Genomic DNA, 20,999 nt, shown 5'->3' with positions numbered 1-20,999 from the left:
GTATTGACGCTGCACCATAACGGCCGCTTGCCAACTCATTTGACCTGCAAGTATAATTAACGGTTAGCAAATACCGTAAATTACAGAATATAAACCGGAACTGTTTTATTACGCTATGCAGCGGTGCAGCTAAAAAAAAACAACTAAGCAAATACGTTGCGACATCTTTTGGACGAGTTCGCGCACCGCCCTTCTTTTTCGACTGACTTTCAACCAGAAGTAGTCCATAGCCTTTCCACTCATCATTTATCATTTCAAGCAACGTTTAGAAGTTTTACAATACAACTACAACAATCCATACTTGCCAATATTTGTACGTGCTACCGTAATGTAATCAAGCGAGCCTCGTTAGAGTGTCTGTGTTAGTATTATTAACTTACAATGGCATTATTTTGGTATTTTTTCACCTTCACAAATTCACCCAAATGTCACCGTGGAGTTATCTAGTCAGTTAAGCTGACGATGACTTGTGTTTTGTTTGATCATCCGTTTTACTGCCGTGTTACAGACACCATTTGGGAACAATTAAGGTGATAAACATTTACAGAATATTTGTGTGTAAATAAATGTCACCGTGGAGTGATCTAGTCAGTTAAGCTGACGATGACTTGTGTTTTGTTTGATCAGCCGTTTTACTGCCGTGTTACAGACACCGTTTGGGAACAATTAAGGTGATAAACATTTACAGAATATTAATATGTAAATAACTCAATTGACAACGTAAACATCTGCACCTTATAGTCTGGTGTGGCTAATATAAGAAAAATACGTATATATTTTTTTATTTAATGGGTGCGGCTTATATACTGGTGCGCTCTATAGTCCAGAAAATATGGTATTTTTTTATTCAAACAAACAGCTTTGCAGAAAGTTAAAATAATCATCAACTTAGAATTTAATGGCAGCAACACATTGCAGAAAGTTGTCACAGGGGGGATTTTTACCACTGTGTTACATGGCCTTTTCTTTTAACAAGACTCAGTAAAGGTTTTGTTGAAGTGGAATCCTTTCCCATTCTTGCTTGAATTCCAGTTTAAGTTGTTCAACAGTCCGGGATCTCCGTTGTGGTATTTTAAACTTCATAATGCACCACACATTTTCAATGGGAGACAGGTCTGGACTACAGGCAGGCCAGTCTAGTACCCGCACTCTTTTACTATGAAGAATGCAGAATGTGGTTTGGCATTGTCTTGCTGAAATAAGCAGGGGCGTCCATGATAACGTTGCTTGTACGGCAACATATGTTGCTCCAAAACCTGTATGTACCTTTCAGCATTAATGGCGCCTTCACAGATGTGTAAGTTACCCATGTCTTGGGCACTAATACACCCCCATACCATCACACATCCTGGCTTTTACACTTTGCGCCTAGAACAGTCCGGATGGCTCTTTTCTTCTTTGGTCCGGAGGACACGACGTCCACAGTTTCTAAATACAATTTCAAATGTGGACTCGTCAGACCACAGAACACTTTTCCACTTTGCATCAGTCCATCTTAGATGAACTCGGGAACAGCGAAGCCTGGCGGCGTTTCTGGGTGTTGTTGATAAATGGCTTTGGCTTTGCATAGTAGAGTTTTAACTTGCACTTACAGATGTAGCGACCAACTGTAGTTACTGACAGTGGTTTTCTGAAGTGTTCCTGAGCCCATGTGGTGATATCCTTTACACACTGATGTCGCTTTTTGATGCAGTACAGCCTGAGGGATCGAAGGTCCGCAAAATCATGGCTTACGTGCAATGAGTTCTCCAGATTCTCTGAACCTTTTGATGATATTACGGAGCGTAGATGGGGAAATCCCTAAATTCCTTGCAATAGCTGGTTGAGAAATGTTGTTCTTAAACAATTTGCTCAGGCATTTGTTGACAAAGTGGTGACCCTCGCCCCGTCCTTGTTTGTGAATGACTGAGCATTTCATGGAAGCTGCTTTTATACCCAATCATGGCACCCACCTGTTCCCAATTAGCCTGTTCACCTGTGGGATGTTCCAAATAAGTGTTTGACGAGCATTCCTCAACTTTCTCAGTCTTTTTTGCCACTTGTGCCAGCTTTTTGGAAACATGTTGCAGGCATCAAATTCCAAATGAGCTAATATTTGCAAAAAATAACAAAGTTTCTCAGTGTGAACATGAAATATCTTGTCTTTGCAGTCTATTAAGTTAAAAAGGATTCGCAAATCATTGTATTCTCTTTTTATTTACCAGTTACACAACGTGACAACTTCACTGCTTCTGGGTTTTGTATATCATTTGTATTACGTAATTGGACAAAAATGAAACGCATCTCTCATAATTTAGAAATTGTGTTTACTGCCAAAAAAAATATTGTATCTTTATTTATAACAATCATTGTAACTAATATTACTTTGACCGCAAAAGATTAACTCTAATATTTAGAAATATATTTTTTTAGACCTATATTAATATTACATATACATATTTAGTATCTATTGAACATATTTAATAGTTAAACATATTAAACACTGTTTACATTGGCCACACACTGTTTTGGGGTTTTGTAAATGACTTCCAAGATGGCACCAAGTATCAAAAAACATGATTTTTAAGTTTAAACACACAAAATTAACAAAAATAAATAAATAAATGTTAACATGCTAACGTTTTCAATCATTTTTATTTTCAAATCGATTTTCTCTGGATGCCTTTATTACATTTTGTTTTAAATACATTTATTAGAGCTATTATCTTTTTTATGGAGTAATGCAGTTACTCACTATCTGCCTTTTTTTAAATTTAATTTAATTTTTTTATTGATCAGAATCTGCCTTTTTTTAATCGCTATCTGCCCTTTTATTATTATTACTATTTTTTAATTAATTGTAATCTGCCTTTTTAATCGCTAGCTGCCTTTTTATTATTATCATTTTTTAAATTAATTGTTATCTGCCTTATTTATCACTATCTGCCTTTTTATTATTATTTTTCTATTGATCGGTATCTGCCTTTTTTATCGCTATCTGCCTTTTTATTATTATTACTATTTTTTTATTAATTGATATCTGCCTTTTTAATCGCTATCTGCCCTTTTTTTATGAATATTTCTTAATTAATTGATAACTGCCTTATTTATCACTATCTGCCTTTTTATTATTTTTCTATTGATCGGTATCTGCCTTTTTTATCGCTATCTGCCTTTTTATTATTATTATTAAAAAAATGTATAAATCGGTATCTGCCTTTTTTTCTTCTTTTTTTTAATCAGTATCTGCCTTTTTATTTATATGAATTTTTTTTAATTGATTGGTATCTGCCTTTTTTTATCGCTATCTGCCCTTTTATTATTATTACTATTTTTTTATCAATTGATATCTGCCTTTTTTATCGCTATCTGCCTTTTTAGTATTATTACTATGTTTTTATTAATTGATATATGCCTTTTTTTTAAATCACTATCTGCCTTTTAAATATTATATTTTTTTATTGATCGGTATCTGCCTGTTTTTTATTGCTATCTACCTTGTTATTATTTTAATTTTTCTTAATCAATATCTGCCTTTTTTTTTTTTTTAAGTATTGATTTTGAATCGTAATCGATTTAGCAATAGCATACATGATTTAATGTCATCAAAGACAAATAATCAGTAAATGATGGACAGTTAATTAAATCCCGCCCCTTTCGTTCGATGGCGGGCATGTTTTTTTACCAATCTCGATCATATTTGACCCAAACTCACTTTCCAGTTACCGGTGATCGTTACAGTGTGTGTGTTGTAGGGCTCATTGAGCTGTGTGAGAAATTTCAAGTGCACGAGAGCCGTTGGGGGTTCGATAACAGCGCCATGAAAGTACGAGCCCACAGCAGGCGTGCTCAGTTGAAGACTTACTTTAGTTGGAATTATTCCACGTCTGGGTGACGCAGGTCCTCCGTTATTTTCAGCACGTCTGCCGTTAAAGGTCGCTTGGTTTTAGTCAAGAAATTCCTGTTTATTTGACGGCGTGTGGCAATCCTGGCCTTTTGTCGTCATTCCTCCTCCCTGGGATGGCGCTACAATTGCAATCCAGTCGCTACCTGCCCGAACAAGCTCCGCCCACAAAGACCGCACCTGCAGACGGGGGGGCAGGTTGGGACAGCTTCCCCGTTCAACGAACAATCCCTCCCTGAGATAACGAGAACGTGTTGGAACGACACGGGCGAAGGATGCGTCCTCTTGTCTTCTACGACAAACGTTGGGCGGACGTACCCCGGGACGAGGAGAGGGAAGGAAAGGTGCGGTCCTGTCACAAAAGCCACTATAAGCAAGATGTATGACTGACACCTTCAAATAATTGATTGTACAGATCCACCGATACTGGACTGATACCGATTAGTAGGAGTCAAGGAGGGCGATAATCGATATTTGGAGGTGATATTCATTTGCAGTAAGTTATTTAAAGATGAATATTCTATGTCAGTAAACATCTGGACAAGGATTTAAGTTGTTTTTTAAACATTATTTTGTAGGAAAGGTGGGACCAGTAGTGACATAATGTTTGATGTTGTGTTTAATTTATTACGTGTGTCTAAGAGGAGCATCAACATTTTATTTCTAAATATCTCCTGGGAAAATAGGTCAAAAAATCAAATTTGTCTACATCACCATAACTCATCTCCTCCATTTTATACACTTTTATAACACTTTATGGATTTAATACTTTGCAAGGTTTCCTCCAGAAATATTGTCAACATTGAAATAAAAACAATTCTGAGACATTTTTCCAAATGGCGGACATCATTTCTCCCTGGATGTTACAGAAAGTATGAGAATGTTTGAGCTGCTGCCTCATCTTCTTTCATTATATAATCATCTCATATTTGTCAACATATTTACACCAAAGTTTGCATTTTTCCGTCGTCTTCATGTCCGTCCATCTCTGTCGTGTTATTTGATTGAATGACGGAACATGAAACTCGTGGCGCTCCATTCACTTTGGGAGGCTTGGCGAGCGACTCCATCGTTGGAGTAGCCAAAACAAACAAAACGGGACCAGTAAGATGCCAGGAAAGAAGGACAAGAACTGGATTCCCGGTAGGGCTAGACGATTGAATTTCTGAACTGCTGCCTGCTTTTCTTTACTTATATAATCATCTAATATTTGTCAACATATTTACACAAAGTTTGCATTTTTCTGTCATCTTCATGCCCGTCCATCTCTGTCGCGTTATTTGATTGAATGACGGAACATGCAACTCGTGGCGCTCCCTTAACTTTGGGAGGCTTGGCGAGCGACTCCATCTTGTCGCGTTTTTCTTTAATGGAATGGCAGAAGATGTTCCTTAATGATCCCACGCTGCCAAGACTTGCAAACGGAGGCTTGTTGAGCGACTCCAAACAAAACGGGACCAGTAAGGAAGGACAAAAACTGGATGTCCGTTTGGGCGTGAAAATTACAGCAAAAATAATCACAATTAATTTGACGGATATTGTAATCACGATTAATAACAGGATTATTCATTAATTTGAAAACATGAGTATTTATTAAACCACCAAAACTCAACTTTAAATATAGTTTTTTTTAAATATAGTTTAAAAAAAATCTATATAAATTAGTAACGAATAAACCATGACAAGTAAAATAATAAATAATAAAATAAAATAATAAAATAATAAAATAATGAAATAATGAAATAAAATAAAATAAAATAATAAAATAAAATTAATAAATAGCAATACAAAAACAATACAATTTAATTTTTCCTGTTTTAATTGTTTTAAATTCCGTTTTTTTCTAACCTTTCTTACTTATTTTGTGTGTGTGCTTTTGAGTCAAATAAAATGTTTCTTAATTAAATACAAAACTCCTCACATTTATTGGTAAAAAAACATCTTTGGACGATGTTGACCAGTATTTTAGCTCAAAGCATCATAACTGCGCAAAAGTATCAATAAGTGCTTTAAATGTTACTTTTTTGAATCCTTCATTTTGTTAGCTCAGGCAGACTGGATGTGGTACACCATGCTCTTATTGTGAAGGGGGGAAAAGTGTGCTGTGCTGTTGTTCTTAGCTTTACAAGTAAACAAAATAAAAGACAGATACTAATCAATAAAATGAAATAATAAAAAGGCAGATAGCAATAAAAAAAGGTAGATACCGATCAATAAAAAAATTTAAATAAATAAAAAGGCAGATAGCAATAAAAAAGGCATACATCAATTAATATTTTTTTAAATAATAATAAGGCAGATAGCGATAAATAAGGCAGATATTAATTGATAAAAAAATATTAATAATAATAAAAAGGCCAGATAGCGATAAAAAAGGCAGATACCGATCAATAAAAAAAAATTATAATAAAAAGGCAGATACTGATTAAGAAAACTTAAAATAATAATAACAAGGCAGATAGCAATAAAAAAAAGGCAGATACTGATCAATAAAAAAATAAAATAAAAAATAGGCAGATAGTGATAAAAAAAAGCATATATCAATTAATAAAAACCGAGTAATACTAAAAAGGGCAGATAGCTATAAAAAAGGCAGATTACGAACAATAAAAAAAATGGAATAAATAAAAAGGCAGATACTGATTAAAAAAAAGAAGAAAAAAGTCAGAAAGCGATTAAAAAAGGCAGATACCGATCTATAAAAATGTAAATAATAATAAAAAGGCAGATAGCGATAGAAAAAGGCAAATACCGATCAATAGAAAAATAATAATAATAAAAATGCAGATAGTGATAAATAAGGCAGATATCAATTAATAAAAAAAATTATTAATAATAAAAGGGCAGATAGCGATTAAAAATGCAGATATATTAATTAATAAAAAATAGTAATAATAACAAAAGGGCAGATAGCGATAAAAAAAAGGCTGATACCGATCAATAAAAAAAAATTCAAATAAATAAAAAGGAAGATACTGATTAAAAAAAAGAAGAAAAAAGGCAGAAAGCGATTTAAAAAAAGGCAGATACCGATCTAGAAAAATTAAAATAATAATAAAAAGGAAGATAGCGATAAAAAAGGCAGATACCGATCAATAGAAAAATAATAATAATAAAAAGGCAAATAGTGATAAATAAAGCAGATATCAATTAATAAAAAATATTAAAAATAATAAAAAAGCAGATAGCGATTAAAAAGGCAGATCTCAATTAATAAAAAAAAATAGTAATAATAATAAAAGGGCAGATAGCGATTAAAAAAAGGCAGATACCGATCAATAAAAAACGTAAATAAAATAATAAAAAGGCAGATAGTGATTAAAAAAAAGGCAGATACTGATTAAAAATATATAATAAGAAGAAGAAAAAAGGCAGAAAGCGATAAAAAAAGGCCGATACCGATCAATAAAAGTCGAAATAATAGTAAAAAGGCAGATACCGACCAAAAAGTTGATACTTGATACCTCTCCATCTTGGCCAAGCAGAGTGTTTTGCAAAAGTGATATTACATTGAAGTACTTCAACTAAGTTATCAGTGTTGGTCTTGAAGAGCAGGAAGTTGTTTGTATCGCTCTGAAACAATGATATTGTGCACGGTATGTCGAAAAGTAGACAGAAGGACAATGGAACCAGTGTTACACACACACACACACACAAGCACACACATTCTGAGACACACACACACACGCACACACACACCAAGATATGATGACCAACGGATGCCAAAGAGTGAATCACTCACGATGAGCCACGAGGTTTATTGTCCATGGCGGTTCAGAGGGTTGGGAAATATTTGCATAAAGGTGCCGTATGATGTCACATGACCTGTATGATGTCACATGACCTTTATGATGTCACGTGACCCGCTGCAACCCCACCAAACAGGATGATCTTGCGAGCGGAGAAATCCCGCAGCGCGTGGGCTAATCTACACGCAAACAGCCGCCGTCGCCTCGGTTTGTTGGGAGATGTCGCCATGGCAACCCGCCAGGCTCGGCCTTAAGTGGGCGGGGGATGGGTGGGGGTTGGGCGAGCTTACCTTTTCACCATGAGACTGAGCATCTTGTGGGAGCCTTTCACCAGGCAGATTGCCTCCTGCCTGTAGCCGCTGAGGGGAATGTGGTTGATGTTGAGCAGCTCGTCTCCCGCCTGCAGACCCACAGCTGCTGCCTGGCTGGCCTCCTCCACCTGTGGCACCAACACAGTAGCACACATGATCACTTTTCAGCATATTTTGCAGACTAGAGTCCGATAACTGACAAGTTAACTGTTAGCATGCTAACGTTAGCATTCTAGCATACTAATTTTTTCAGCCAATTTTGCAGTTGAACGCCTTAGAGCATGGGTGTCAAACTCTGGCCCGCGGGCCAAATTTGGCCCGCCGTGTAATTTCACTTGGCCCTTGAGGCGATATCAAATTAACACTAAAGCTGGCCCGCCGATTATATATTGCGGCGGTGCCGCGGTAACACCACATTCACCGCTAATTCTATTACGTGCCAACCCTCCCGGGAGTCTTCGCCACTCCCGAAAATCGTCAGGTCTGCTTTTCAGCCAGTCCAACGAGTGCTGGCCCAGTAACATAACATGTGCGGCTTCTGCACGCACACACAATTGAATGCAACGCATACTTGACCAACAGCAATACAGGTTACAATGAGGGTAGCCGAATAAAAAACTTTAACACTGTTAGAAATACACGCTGGGAAGACTATGTCTCCCGGCTGGCCTGGGAACGCCTTGGGATCCCCCGGGAGGAGCTGGACGAAGTGGCTGGGGAGAGGAAAGTCTGGGCTTCCCTGCTTAGGCTGCTGCCCCCGCGACCCGACCTCGGATAAGCGGAAGAAGATGGATGGATGGATGTTAGAAATATGCGCCACACTGTGAATCCACACCAAACAAGAATGACAAACACATTTCGAGAGAACATCCGCACCGTAACACAACATAAACACAACAGAACAAATACCCAGAACCCTTTGCAGCACTAACTCTTCCGGGACGCTACAAGGTGTGTGTGTGGGGGAGAGGTTTGGTGGTAGCGGGGGTGTATTTTGTAGCGTCCCGGAAGAGTTAGTGCTGCAAAGGATTCTGGGTATTTGTTCTGTTGTGTTACGGTGCGGATGTTCTCCCGAAATGTGTTTGTCATTCTTGTTTGGTGTGGATTCACAGTGTGACGTATATTTGTAACAGTGTCAAAGTTTTTTATACCGGCACCCTCAGTGTAACCTATATCGCTGTTGATGAAGCATGCGTTGCATTCACTCGTGTGTGTGCGTACCGAAGCCGCACATATCTTGTGACTGGGTCTGAACGATGTTAGAATGGACGAAAAGCGGACGTGACGACAGCTCGTAGAGTACGTTAAAGGCAGTGCATTTAAGGCACGCCCCCAAGACTGTGGTCCGTGTGGACAACGAGATATAATGACTGATGAACACCTTTGTTCGATAATGAAGGTTGCCTCAGCTCAAAGCCTGAGCCCCGACATTAATGAACTAGCATCCAAGAAAAGATGCCAGGTATCTGGCTTGGGCTCATCAGATTAGATCAGTGTGTTGCAAACTGAGCAGTTTAAAGTCCTGAATGGTTGGTTTATTCATTGTTATTTTATTTTCTAATTTATTAGCCTGTGGAAAAAGTTAATGTTGATATTTACCTCAGAAGGCTGCAAATAGAAAAGAGGCATTCAATTTTTATTTAAATTGTATTTGATATGCCATTGATATTTTTTAATTATTATTATTATTATTTGAAACTCGATTTTGCATGTCACTATAAAGTTATACAAGCCTTGCTTGTTCAATATTGTTTGGGTCCTATTAAAAGGTTAATTTGTTCAACCTTGGCCCGCGGCTTTGTTCAGTTTTACATTTTGGCCCACACTGTACTTGAGTTTGACACCTCTGCCTTAGAGTCATAAGACTTGGTACTTGACACATGCTAACTGCATACTAAAGTTAACATTCTCACATGAAAAATTTTACAAAAATTTTACAGGCGAACATTTCAGAGTCATATGACTTGGTACTTGACATATGCTAACTGCATACTAAAGTTAACATTCTAGCATGCATAATTTAAGCAAAAATGTTTACAGGCGAACATTTCAGAGTCAAATGACTTGGTACTTGCCACATGCTAACTGCATACTAAAGTTAACATAGCATGCAAAATTTTAAGAACATTTTACAGGCGAACATTTCAGAGTCATATGACTTGGTACTTGACACATGCTAAGTGTTTACATGATAACATTAGCATTCTAGCATGGTAACTTTTTATGCAATTTCACAGACGAACACTTCAGAGTCATATGACTTGGTACTTGAGACATGCTAACGTTAGCGCAACGTGAAATGTTACCATGCTAATGTCAGCATTCTAGCATATCAACTTTTTAGCCAATTTAGGACAAACACCTCAGTCAGTTAACTTGTCACCCAACACATGTTAACGGTCAAAATGCTAACATTAGCATTCTATCATACTAACTTTTTCAGCCAATTTTGCAGCCGAACACCTCAGTCTTACAACTTGGTACTTAATACAAGCTAACTGCTTCCTAGTCATATAACTTAGAACTTGATGCATTTTAACTGCTAGCATGCTAACGTAAACATTCTAGCATGCAAACTTTTAGGCAATTTTACAGACAAACACTTCAGAGTAATATGACTTGGTTTTTGAGATATGCTAACTGTTAGCATTCTAGCATGTAAACTTTTTAGGCAATTATAACACTTGAGTCATGTGACGTGGTACTTGACACATGCTAACTGTTAGCAGGGTAAATTTTTAAGCAATTTCACAGACTAACACTCCAGAGTCTTATGACTTGGTACTTGACACATGCTAATGTTAGCATTCTAGCATGCCAACTTTTTAGTCAATTTTAGAGAAACACCTTAGTGTCATATGACTTGGTACTTGACAAATGTTAGCATGCTAAAGTTTGGATTCTAGGACAAACACCTCCGAGTCAGATAACTTGGCACCCGACACATGTTAACGGTCAAAATGCTAACATTAGCATTCTAGCATATTAACTTTTTCAGCCAATTTTGCAGCCGAACACCTCAGTCTTACAACTTGGTACTTAATACAAGCTAACTGCTTCCTAGTCATATAACTTAGCACTTGATGCATTTTAGCTGCTAGCATGCTAACGTTAGCATTCAGGTTTGGCTTGCACATTTCAGCATTCACACACAATTTCTCCCAATATTCTAGTTTTTTTCCCCCTGTAATGTTCTAGTCCCAAATGTTTATATTTTGTCTTAAATGAACTTGAAGAACTTGTCGTTGGAAGTAGAGAGAGAAGCAGGTACACTGCTGCATTGTAAACTGTCGTCGCGTTGTACTTTGCGGTGACGTTTCAGGTGATTGACGACGTCTGTAGTGTTGCCAAACACAGATTACTATGTACTCTCCGAGACGCTTTGTTGTTTGGCTTGAATCCAAAATGCTGCTACCGCGCTGAATGACAACGTCTTTGAGGACAAGTTTGTGTTACGTCAACAGTGCGTCCATTCATACTGCTGGTTTTAATGTTCCTGTGTTATGATGTTAATTTTTCCCACGGTCTGTGAACACACCGTGTGGGAGGAGAATGGGGAATTGTGGTGTGTGTCTCGGGAAGCACGGGGACAAACGTGTGAAGATGAAGGGAATATGAGTTAGCACAAGATTAAAAGTTTAAAAAAATAATAAAAATGGCACAAGATTGGCAATAAAAGTTAAAAAATTAAAAATTAAAAAAGCGTCGGATTTGTGTGTCTTCTTTTGGACGCTACAATACATTATACATCTATTCATTTTGTACCGCTTGTCCCTCTCAGGGTCGCAGAGGTGCCTGGAGCATATCCCGGCTGCATTCAGAAGTCGGGGTACACCCTCAACAAGTCGCATTATATTACTATAATTTGTTTTCACGTTAAAAAAAACCTAATTTTTAAGATGTGGTGGCTAATATTTTGCCGTGGCGGTGCGTCACGATTGGGGGAACTGATATAAGGTTCTTAACCTTTTTGACCACAGAGGGGCCCACTTAAATATTAACACTGAATTTGTATTATTACTCTTGATTTTAATCATATTCAATAATTACATCTAACCTACTTGCAACTTGTCAAACGATATGAAAGAATGTGTTAATCACGAAGAATATTATTTATTTAGCACGTAGAACTTAGGCTTATTCCAGGCTGATTATAAAATTAAGTACTGACCAAATTTACTGCCTGAGAAGGGACTCATAAATAATTATAAATAAATAAGCTTAATTAATAATGAACATGTTCCTGTCAAAATAAAATAGTTTGACCACTTTAGTCATCATTTTTGTGCTTAAGAAACTTCTCTGACTTTACTTTAAGACTTCTTCTGTTTGCGTGATATTGTCATGACTGCCACAAGTGGTGGAAAAGTGTATGACGGCTGAGCCCCGGCCCTATGGTTAAGGAACACTGATCTAGAACACAAGGAATTTAGCACACTATAATACACCCCCATACCATCACACATGCTGGCTTTTAAACGTTGCACCTATAACAGTCCGGATGGTTCTTTTCCTCTTTGGTCCGGAGGACACGACGTCCACAGTTTCCAAAAACAATTTGAAATGTGGACTCGTCAGACCACAGACCACTTTTCCACTTTGTATCAGTCCATCTTAGATGAGCTCGGGTGTTGTTGATAAATGGCTTTCACTTTGCATAAGTAGAGTTTTAACTTGCACTTACAGATGTAGCGACCAACTGTAGTTACTGACAGTGGGTTTCTGAAGTGTTCCCTGAGCCCATGTGGTGATGTCCTTTACACGCTGATGTCGCTTTTATGATGCAGTACCGCCTGAGGGATCCGAAGTTCGTAATATCATGGCTTACGTGCAGTGATTTCTCCAGATTTTTCTGAACCTTTTGATGATATTACGGACCGAATCCCTAAAAATTCCTTGCAATACTTTGTTGAGAAATGTTGTTATTCAATTTTTAGACAATTTGCTCACGCATTTGTTGACAAAGTGGTGACCTTCGCCCCGTCCTTGTTTGTGAATGACTGCTTTTATACCCAATCATGCCACCCACCTGTTCCCAATTAGCCTGTTCACCTGTGGGATGTTCCAAACAAGTGTTTGATGAGCATTCCTCAACTTTCTCAGTCTTTTTTGCCACTTATGCCAGCTTTTTTTTTAAAACATGTCGCAGGCATCCAATTCCAAATGAACTAATATTTGCAAAAAATAACTACGTTTACCAGTTTGAACGTTAAATATCTTGTCTTTGCAGTCTATTCAATTGAATATAAGTTGAAAAGGATTTGCAAATTATTGTATTCTCTTTTTATTTACCATTTACACAACGTGACAACGACAGATGAGGTGTTTAGGGCACGTCCGACCGGTAGGCCACGGGGAAGACCCAGGACACGTTGGGAAGACTATGTCTCCCGGCTGGCCTGGGAACGCCTCGGGATCCCCCGGGAAGAGCTGGAAGAAGTGGCTAGGGAGAGGGAAGTCTGGGCTTCCCTGCTTAGGCTGCTGCCCCCGCGACCCGACATCGGATAAGCGGAAGAAGATGGATGGATGGATGGACAACGTGACAACTTCACTGCTTTTGTAAAAAAAAAATAAAAAAATTTAAGGTGTGGTGGCTAATATTTGGGGAAACTGATATAAGGTTCTTATAACGTCCCAACAGTGGGCCCCGGGCCCTATGGTTAAGGAACACTGATCGAGAACACGAGGAAGCGTGTTCAATATGGATTAGAATCATCATAGGTCACGTTTAACCTCTTCCAATTTTCAAATAAAAACAGATTGTACTACTATTCCATTCACTTTCTACCGCTTGTCCCTTTCGACATAAAGGGGGGACGGCTGGAGCCTATCCCGGCTGAATTTGGGCGGAAGGCGGCGTACACCCTGGACAAGTGGCCACCTCATTGCTGGGCCAAACTTTAATTTGCTTTCACGTAAAAAAAAAAAAAACCCTCATCTTTAAGGCATACTTGCCAACCTTGAGACCTCCGATTTCGGGAGGTGGGGGATGGGGGCGTGATAGGGCGTGGTTAAGAGGGGAGGAGTATATTGACAGCTAGAATTCACCAAGTCAAGTATTTCATACATATACATATATATATATATATATATATATATATATATATATATATATATATATATATATATATGAAAATATGCAAACAAAACTTTAGATAATTGATACTTCAAACTTGCAGAAATAAATATTAAGAAATATAACATAACTTGGCTTCTGAGAGCTTCAAAATGTAATGAATAAAATGCTAAAGTTGTTGATAAACAAGCAATTATTTTAATAATTAAATATGGTCATTATAAATGAATTATTATGATCATTTAAAATTAATTATTTCAAATATGTTTATTTTAATGTATAATTCTATGGCTGAATGTAATAAGGAGTCAGAAAAAATACAAATAAAAATACAATTAATTTTGATGTTTTTAGCAAAATATAGTACAAATTTGTTTATTTATTTATTTATTTTTTTAAATTAATAAATATATTTATTTTTAGGTAAGATAAACATAAAAATACAATTTATCTCTCGTCTGGATGATTTAGTTCTTGTCACCCTGTTGTCCTCCCGTCATAAAAAAAAGGCTGTCCTCACTCAGGTCCGCATGGAGCTGGAGGGGGCGTGGCCTCCAGCTCCGCCTGAAAATCGGGAGATTTTCGGGAGAATATTTGTCCCGGGAGGTTTTCGGGAGAGGCGCTGAATTTCGGGAGTCTCCCGGAAAATTCGGGAGGGTTGGCAAGTATGCTTTAAGGTGTGGTGGCTAATATTTTGCTGTGGCAGTGCGCCACCATTGGGGAAATATTAAGGGGAAACTGATATAAGGTTCTTATAACGTCCCAACATGTTCCATCAATTTCTACCGCTAGCTGTGGTGCTCGCGGTGCGGCGCGAGTGGTAATACGAGAGAAAGAAGGTGCGAATCTGGTAACAAATGAACAAAGAATAATTAATTCCCAGAAAAAACAGCGTGGGGTCCATCGTCTGTTGGTGGTTTGGCTACAAGCGGGAAGATGTTGAACAGACAACCGTAAAAGGAATGCTGTTCCTGGGATTAAAGGCCTCACCTTTTCTCCACAGCTCCATTTTTGTTTCATCTGACATCACATGGACAAAGATAAGACCTTCTGGAGGAAAGTTCTGTGGTTAGATGAAACAAAAATTGAGCTGTTTGGCCACAATACCCAGCAATATGTTTTGAGGAGAACATGTGAGGCCTTTAATCCAAGTACACCATTCCTGCCGTCAAGCATGGTGGTGGTAGTATTATACTCTGGGCCTGTTTTACTGCCAATGGAACTGCTGCTTTACAGAGAGTAAATGGGACAATTAAAAAGGAGGATTACCTCCAAATTCTTTAGGACAAGCTAAAATCATCAGCCCAGAGGTTGGGTCTTGTCCCTTTCGGCATCAAGGGGGGGGGCTGGAGCCTATCCCAGCTGCAGTCGGGCGGAAGGCAGTTTTATGTGCTCAAAATCGTATTGTTGTCACTTTTCTGCTGGGACTCATCTACCCTTCCTGAGACGGACAAGGGATGAGGACCACAGGCAGGAAGCACATGGACTGACAGGAAACCATCTCTGATGTTCTCTCGCCAACGTCAGAAGGTTGGGCCATCTTTAAACCCTTCATGGTGGCAGGTCAGGCCAGAATCTTTACGGCTGGATAAGCCAAAACCAAAGGGTTGCGTGTTCGAAGGCCGAGACACGGCGGAAGACGAGCCCACCGGACAGGCCGAGGGTCCCAACCATAGACATCTTATAAGTAGACGCAGCATTGGCTGCTGTGACGCGAGAAATTGGGCCGCCATCTTGAAGTGGTGATGAGGAGCAGCCTAAACTGACAGTTGACAGGTAGAAAACAAAGATGGTGTTCAGCCTTTTCCTGCTCAAATGAGCGGACTGTTGAAAATAGGAATCGGGGGATTACTTTTCACAGGTGAGAATTAACATTAACGTACTATTGGTTGTATTTTGTGAAAAGAATATTACCACAGAGTTGAGAAGGAGCAAAGATCTTCAATAGTAACGAAACCGTAGCCGATAGCAAACAAGAGAATGACCATAATAGAATTGCTTGTCAATGAAATTAATTACATTTCAAAATGTCATACTTGAATAACATAAAGTTGAAATAAATGATGAAGATAAAGATTGTAAAAGCCAACAGGGGTAAAAGTTAGGACCACAGTCCAGATTGTGTGTGGGAGGGGGTAATATATGTTAGCTAACTAGACAATCAGATGGACAGTGGCTGTACAGTATTGTACAAGTCTAAATTTAAATAATTTTTTTACATATACATATAAAACAATCACTGTAAACATGATCATTTAGTTTAGCTTAGTTTAGTTTATTAAGGATCCCCATTAGTCTACACCGCAGTGGAGACTATTCTTCCTGGGGTCCGGATTTAAGGGAAGATGTAACAAAAAATATCAATCAATGTTTATTTATATAGCCCTAAATCACAAGTGTCTCAAAGGGCTGCACAAGCCACGACGACATCCTCGGTTCAGAGCCCACATAAGGGCAAGGAAAAACTCACAACCCAGTGGGATGTCAATGTGAATGACTATGAGAAACCTTGGAGAGGACCGCAGATGTGGGTAACCCCTCCACCTCTAGAGGAGACTGGAAGCAATGGACGTCGAGTGGGTCTGACATAATATTGTGAAAGTCCAGTCCATAGTGGATCTAACATAATAGTAAGAGTCCAGTCCATAGTGGATCTAACATAATAGTGAGAGTCCAGTCCATAGTGGATCTAATATAATAGTGAGATTCCAGTCCATAGTGGATCTAACATAATAGTAAGAGTCCAGTCCATAGTGGATCTAACATAATAGTGAGAGTCCAGTCCATAGTGGATCTAACATAATAGTGAGAGTCCAGTCCATAGTGGATCTAACATAATATTGAGAGTCCAGTCCATAGTGGATCTAACATAATAGTGAGAGTCCAGTCCATAGTGGATCTAACATAATAGTGAGAGTCCAGTCCATAGTGGATCTAACATAATAGTGAGAGTCCAGTCCATAGTGGATCTAACATAATATTGAGAGTCCAGTCCATAGTGGATCTAACATAATAGTGAGAGTCCAGTCCATAGTGGATCTAACATAATAGTGAGAGTCCAGTCCATAGTGGATCTAACATAATAGTGAGAGTCCAGTCCATAGTGGATCTAACATAATATTGTGAAAGTCCAGTCCATAGTGGATCTAACATAATAGTGAGGGTCCAGTCCATAGTGGATCTAGCATAATATTGTGAGAGTCCAGTCCATAGTGGATCTAACATAATAGTGTGAGAGTCCAGTCCATAGTGGATCTAACATAATATTGTGAGAGTCCAGTCCATAGTGGATCTAACATAATATTGTGAGAGTCCAGTCCATAGTGGATCTAACATAATATTGTGAGAGTCCAGTCCATAGTGGATCTAACATAATAGTGAGAGTCCAGTCCATAGTGGATCTAACAAAATAGTGAGAGTCCAGTCCATAGTGGATCTAACATAATAGTGAGAGTCCAGTCCATAGTGGTTCTAACATAATAGTGAGAGTCCAGTCCATAGTGGATCTAACATAATAGTGAGAGTCCAGTCCATAGTGGATCTAACATAATAGTGAGAGTCCAGTCCATAGTGGATCTAGCATAATATTGTGAGAGTCCAGTCCATAGTGGATCTAACATAATAGTGAGAGTCCAGTCTATAGTGGATCGAGCATAATATTGTGAGAGTCCAGTCCATAGTGGATCTAACATAATAGTGAGAGTCCAGTCCATAGTGGATCTAACATAATAGTGAGAGTCCAGTCCATAGTGGCTCTAACATAATAGTGAGAGTCCAGTCCATAGTGGATCTAACATAATATTGTGAGAGTCCAGTCCATAGTGGATCTAACATAATATTGTGAGAGTCCAGTCCATAGTGGATCTAACATAATAGTGAGAGTCCAGTCCATAGTGGATCTAACATAATAGTGAGAGTCCAGTCCATAGTGGCTCTAACATAATAGTGAGAGTCCAGTCCATAGTGGGTCTAGCATAATATTGTGAGAGTCCAGTCCATAGTGGATCTAACATAATATTGTGAGAGTCCAGTCCATAGTGGATCTAACATAATATTGTGAGAGTCCAGTCCATAGTGGCTCTAACATAATAGTGAGAGTCCAGTCCATAGTGGATCTAACATAATAGTGAGAGTCCAGCCCATAGTGGATCTAACATAATAGTGAGAGTCCAGTCCATAGTGGATCTAACATAATAGTGAGAGTCCAGTCCATAGTGGATCTAACATAATATTGTGAGAGTCCAGTCCATAGTGGATCTAACATAATAGTGAGAGTCCAGTCCATAGTGGATCTAACATAATAGTGAGAGTCCAGTCCATAGTGGATCTAGCATAATAGTGAGAGTCCAGTCCATAGTGGGGCCAGCAAGAGTCAAGACAGAATAAACTCTCTGCTGCTGCAGCAACAGAGATACAGTCTATAAGATATATAGATATCTAATGTATTCATACATTGTTTATGTAGCATGTATATATAACCTAATCATATTCTTTCTTCAATTTAAAAATAGCTGACCGTTTTTTCCCTCTTCTCTGGGATTATATTCCCAGTTTTGATCTCGGACGTCTGGTTACTTATAGCATACAAGAATATTCTATTACTGTTAAGCAAACTATGGATAATAAAACACGCCAAAACCTGTGTCCTCTATCGAGATGTCCGATAATATCGGACTGCCGATATTATCGGCCGATAAATGCTTTAAAATGTAATATCGGAAATTATCGGTTTCAAAAAGTAAAATGTATGGCTTTTTAAAACGCAGCTGTACGGAGTGGTACACGGACGTCGGGAGAAGTACAGAGCAGTTGCGTCTCCCAGTCATACGAATTTCAGTGCCCCTCCCATCAATCTCCCGGGGCAATCATTCTACCGAATTTCTCCCGATTTCCACCCAGACAACAATATTGGGGGCGTGCCTTAAAGGCACTGCATTTGCGTGCCGGCCCAGTCACATAATATCTACGGCTTTTCACACACACAAGTGAATACAAGTCATACTTGGTCAACAGCCATACAGGTCACACTGAGGGTGGCCGTATAAACAACTTTAACACTGTTACAAATATGCGCCACACTGTCAACCCACACCAAACAAGAATGACAAGCACATTTCGGGAGAACATCCGCACCGTAACACAACATAAACACAACAGGAAAAATACCCAGAACCCCTTGCAGCACTAACTCTTCCGGGACGCTACAATATACACCCCAAACCCGCCCACCTCAACCTCCTCATGCTCTCTCATGGAGAGCATGTCCCAAATTCCAAGCTGCTGTTTTGAGGCATGTTAAAAAAAATAATGCACTTTGTGACTTCAATAATAAATATGGCAGTGCCATGTTGGCATTTATTTTTCCATAATTTCAGTTGATTTCTTTTGGAAAACCTTGTTACATTGTTTAATACATCCAGCGGGGCATCACAACAAAATAAGGCATAATAATGTGTTAATTCCACGACTGTATATATCGGTATCGGTTGTTATTGGAATCGGTAATTAAGAGTTGGACAATATCGGAATATCGGATATCGGCAAAAAAGCCATTATCGGACATCTCTAGTCCTTTATCATAGCTACATGTATGACAAAAAACTGTGTGAAAATCAGTGGTATTCAGAGAGGTAAGATGAATTAAATGTCATTGCTCCTGACAAATGAATTGCACTGAGTGGAGCGGATCACCACTCCAAGATGGCGGCCCAGCGTCTCGTCAGCGCCAGTAGGCAGTAGCGCTCCATGCTGCGTCTACTTATAAGACAGTGACGTGCAGTCACTAGAGGCAGGTGAGGCAGGGCCTCACCTGCCATCATGGAAAGAAAAAAAAATGTAAAAAGAAAAAAATTTAATTAAATTGTTATATGTATCCAGTGATTATACTATAAAGCTATTTTCCATTTAACTTCACCAGTTTTAGATTATTTTTATTCAAAATCGCTGAATTTTCACATTTGCCGTTCAAATACTGAGAAGAGACGGTGCGGTGAACAGCAGCCAGTTGAGGTACGTCACTCAGTGCCTCAACATGGATTCCGGACTCGGCTAACTGCTGGCCTGCTGTGCAGTGAGACCGTATTGCTATATGAATTATATTATACATTTCCATAGTTTAGTTAGCTGAGGTATATAATGTACAGTGTATTTTGTCAACAACTGTATGTGTGTAAAGTATTTCTTGTGCTGAGCGATCATAAAACGGCTGCAAAAGACGCACTGGCTGAGGCTCCAGTAGCCCCGCCTCCTGCACCCCCGCCGTAGAATTGTTATATCAACTAAAGCCCACACTTAAACTTTCCACGTGCAAGATTGAATCTATTTAAAAAAGTTATTTCATAAGAAGCCAAAAAGTGCAAAAACAATAATGTTCGTGTTGGAGGAGTTGTGAATGACTGCAGGGCCACAACATTAGGTACACCTGCAGACTGCAGGTGTACCTAATGTTGTGGCCCTGCAGTCATTCACAACTCCTCCAACACGAACATTATTGTTTTTGCACTTTTTGGCTTCTTATGAAATAACTTTTGTAACCTATTTTTATGGGCTTTCCTATTTGTGATGTTAAGTTCCTGTTATGCGCTGTTATACAGTATATGCCTTGAGCTCTTATTTTGAAGGCGCCAAGAGCGGAAGTGATGACATGTTGTAGTGGAGCGGAGGTTTTTGAAAGAAGGTAAATAAAGTGGTCCTCGTGTAAACTGGAGCCTCCGTGTTTGTTATTTTGTAGTTTCATACAGTATAGGCGACATTTATAAACCCTCGGTTACACTTTTTTTTTAAATAGATTCAATCTTGCGCGTGGAAAGTTGAAGTGAGGGCTTTAGTTGATATAACACACCCGTCAGGGGGTTCATTAATCCAGCACAACAGCGGCAAATGGACTTTATTTATAAGTAAAGGTAAGACCATAATAACGTTTTTTTTTATTAAATGTGATTATACTATAAAGCTATTTTCCATTTAACTTCACCAGTTTT

The 20,999-nt window shown here is 38.6% G+C and overlaps 2 protein-coding genes across 2 annotated transcripts in view; both read right to left on the bottom strand.

Annotated features, from left to right (window-relative positions):
* Positions 1 to 5,558, bottom strand: part of cldn34a (claudin 34a) — a 90,516-nt gene extending 84,958 nt beyond the window's left edge. The window contains exon 1 of the mRNA XM_061977527.2: positions 3,845 to 5,558. The gene's annotated coding sequence lies outside the window, so the exon portion shown is untranslated. The remainder of the gene's footprint in view (positions 1 to 3,844) is intronic.
* shroom2a (shroom family member 2a) overlaps positions 1 to 20,999 on the bottom strand; it is a 146,424-nt gene that overhangs the window by 68,852 nt on the left and 56,573 nt on the right. Inside the window, exon 3 of the mRNA XM_061977525.2 lies at positions 7,923 to 8,071. Coding sequence (XP_061833509.1) covers positions 7,923 to 8,071 — 149 coding nt within the window. The remainder of the gene's footprint in view (positions 1 to 7,922; positions 8,072 to 20,999) is intronic.

The sequence above is a fragment of the Nerophis lumbriciformis genome, linkage group LG18, assembly GCF_033978685.3.
Source record: "Nerophis lumbriciformis linkage group LG18, RoL_Nlum_v2.1, whole genome shotgun sequence".
In the NCBI taxonomy this organism is placed as follows: Eukaryota; Metazoa; Chordata; class Actinopteri; order Syngnathiformes; family Syngnathidae; genus Nerophis; species Nerophis lumbriciformis.
Note: the sequence above shows the minus strand (reverse complement) of the source record. Positions and strands in the feature narration are given on the sequence as shown.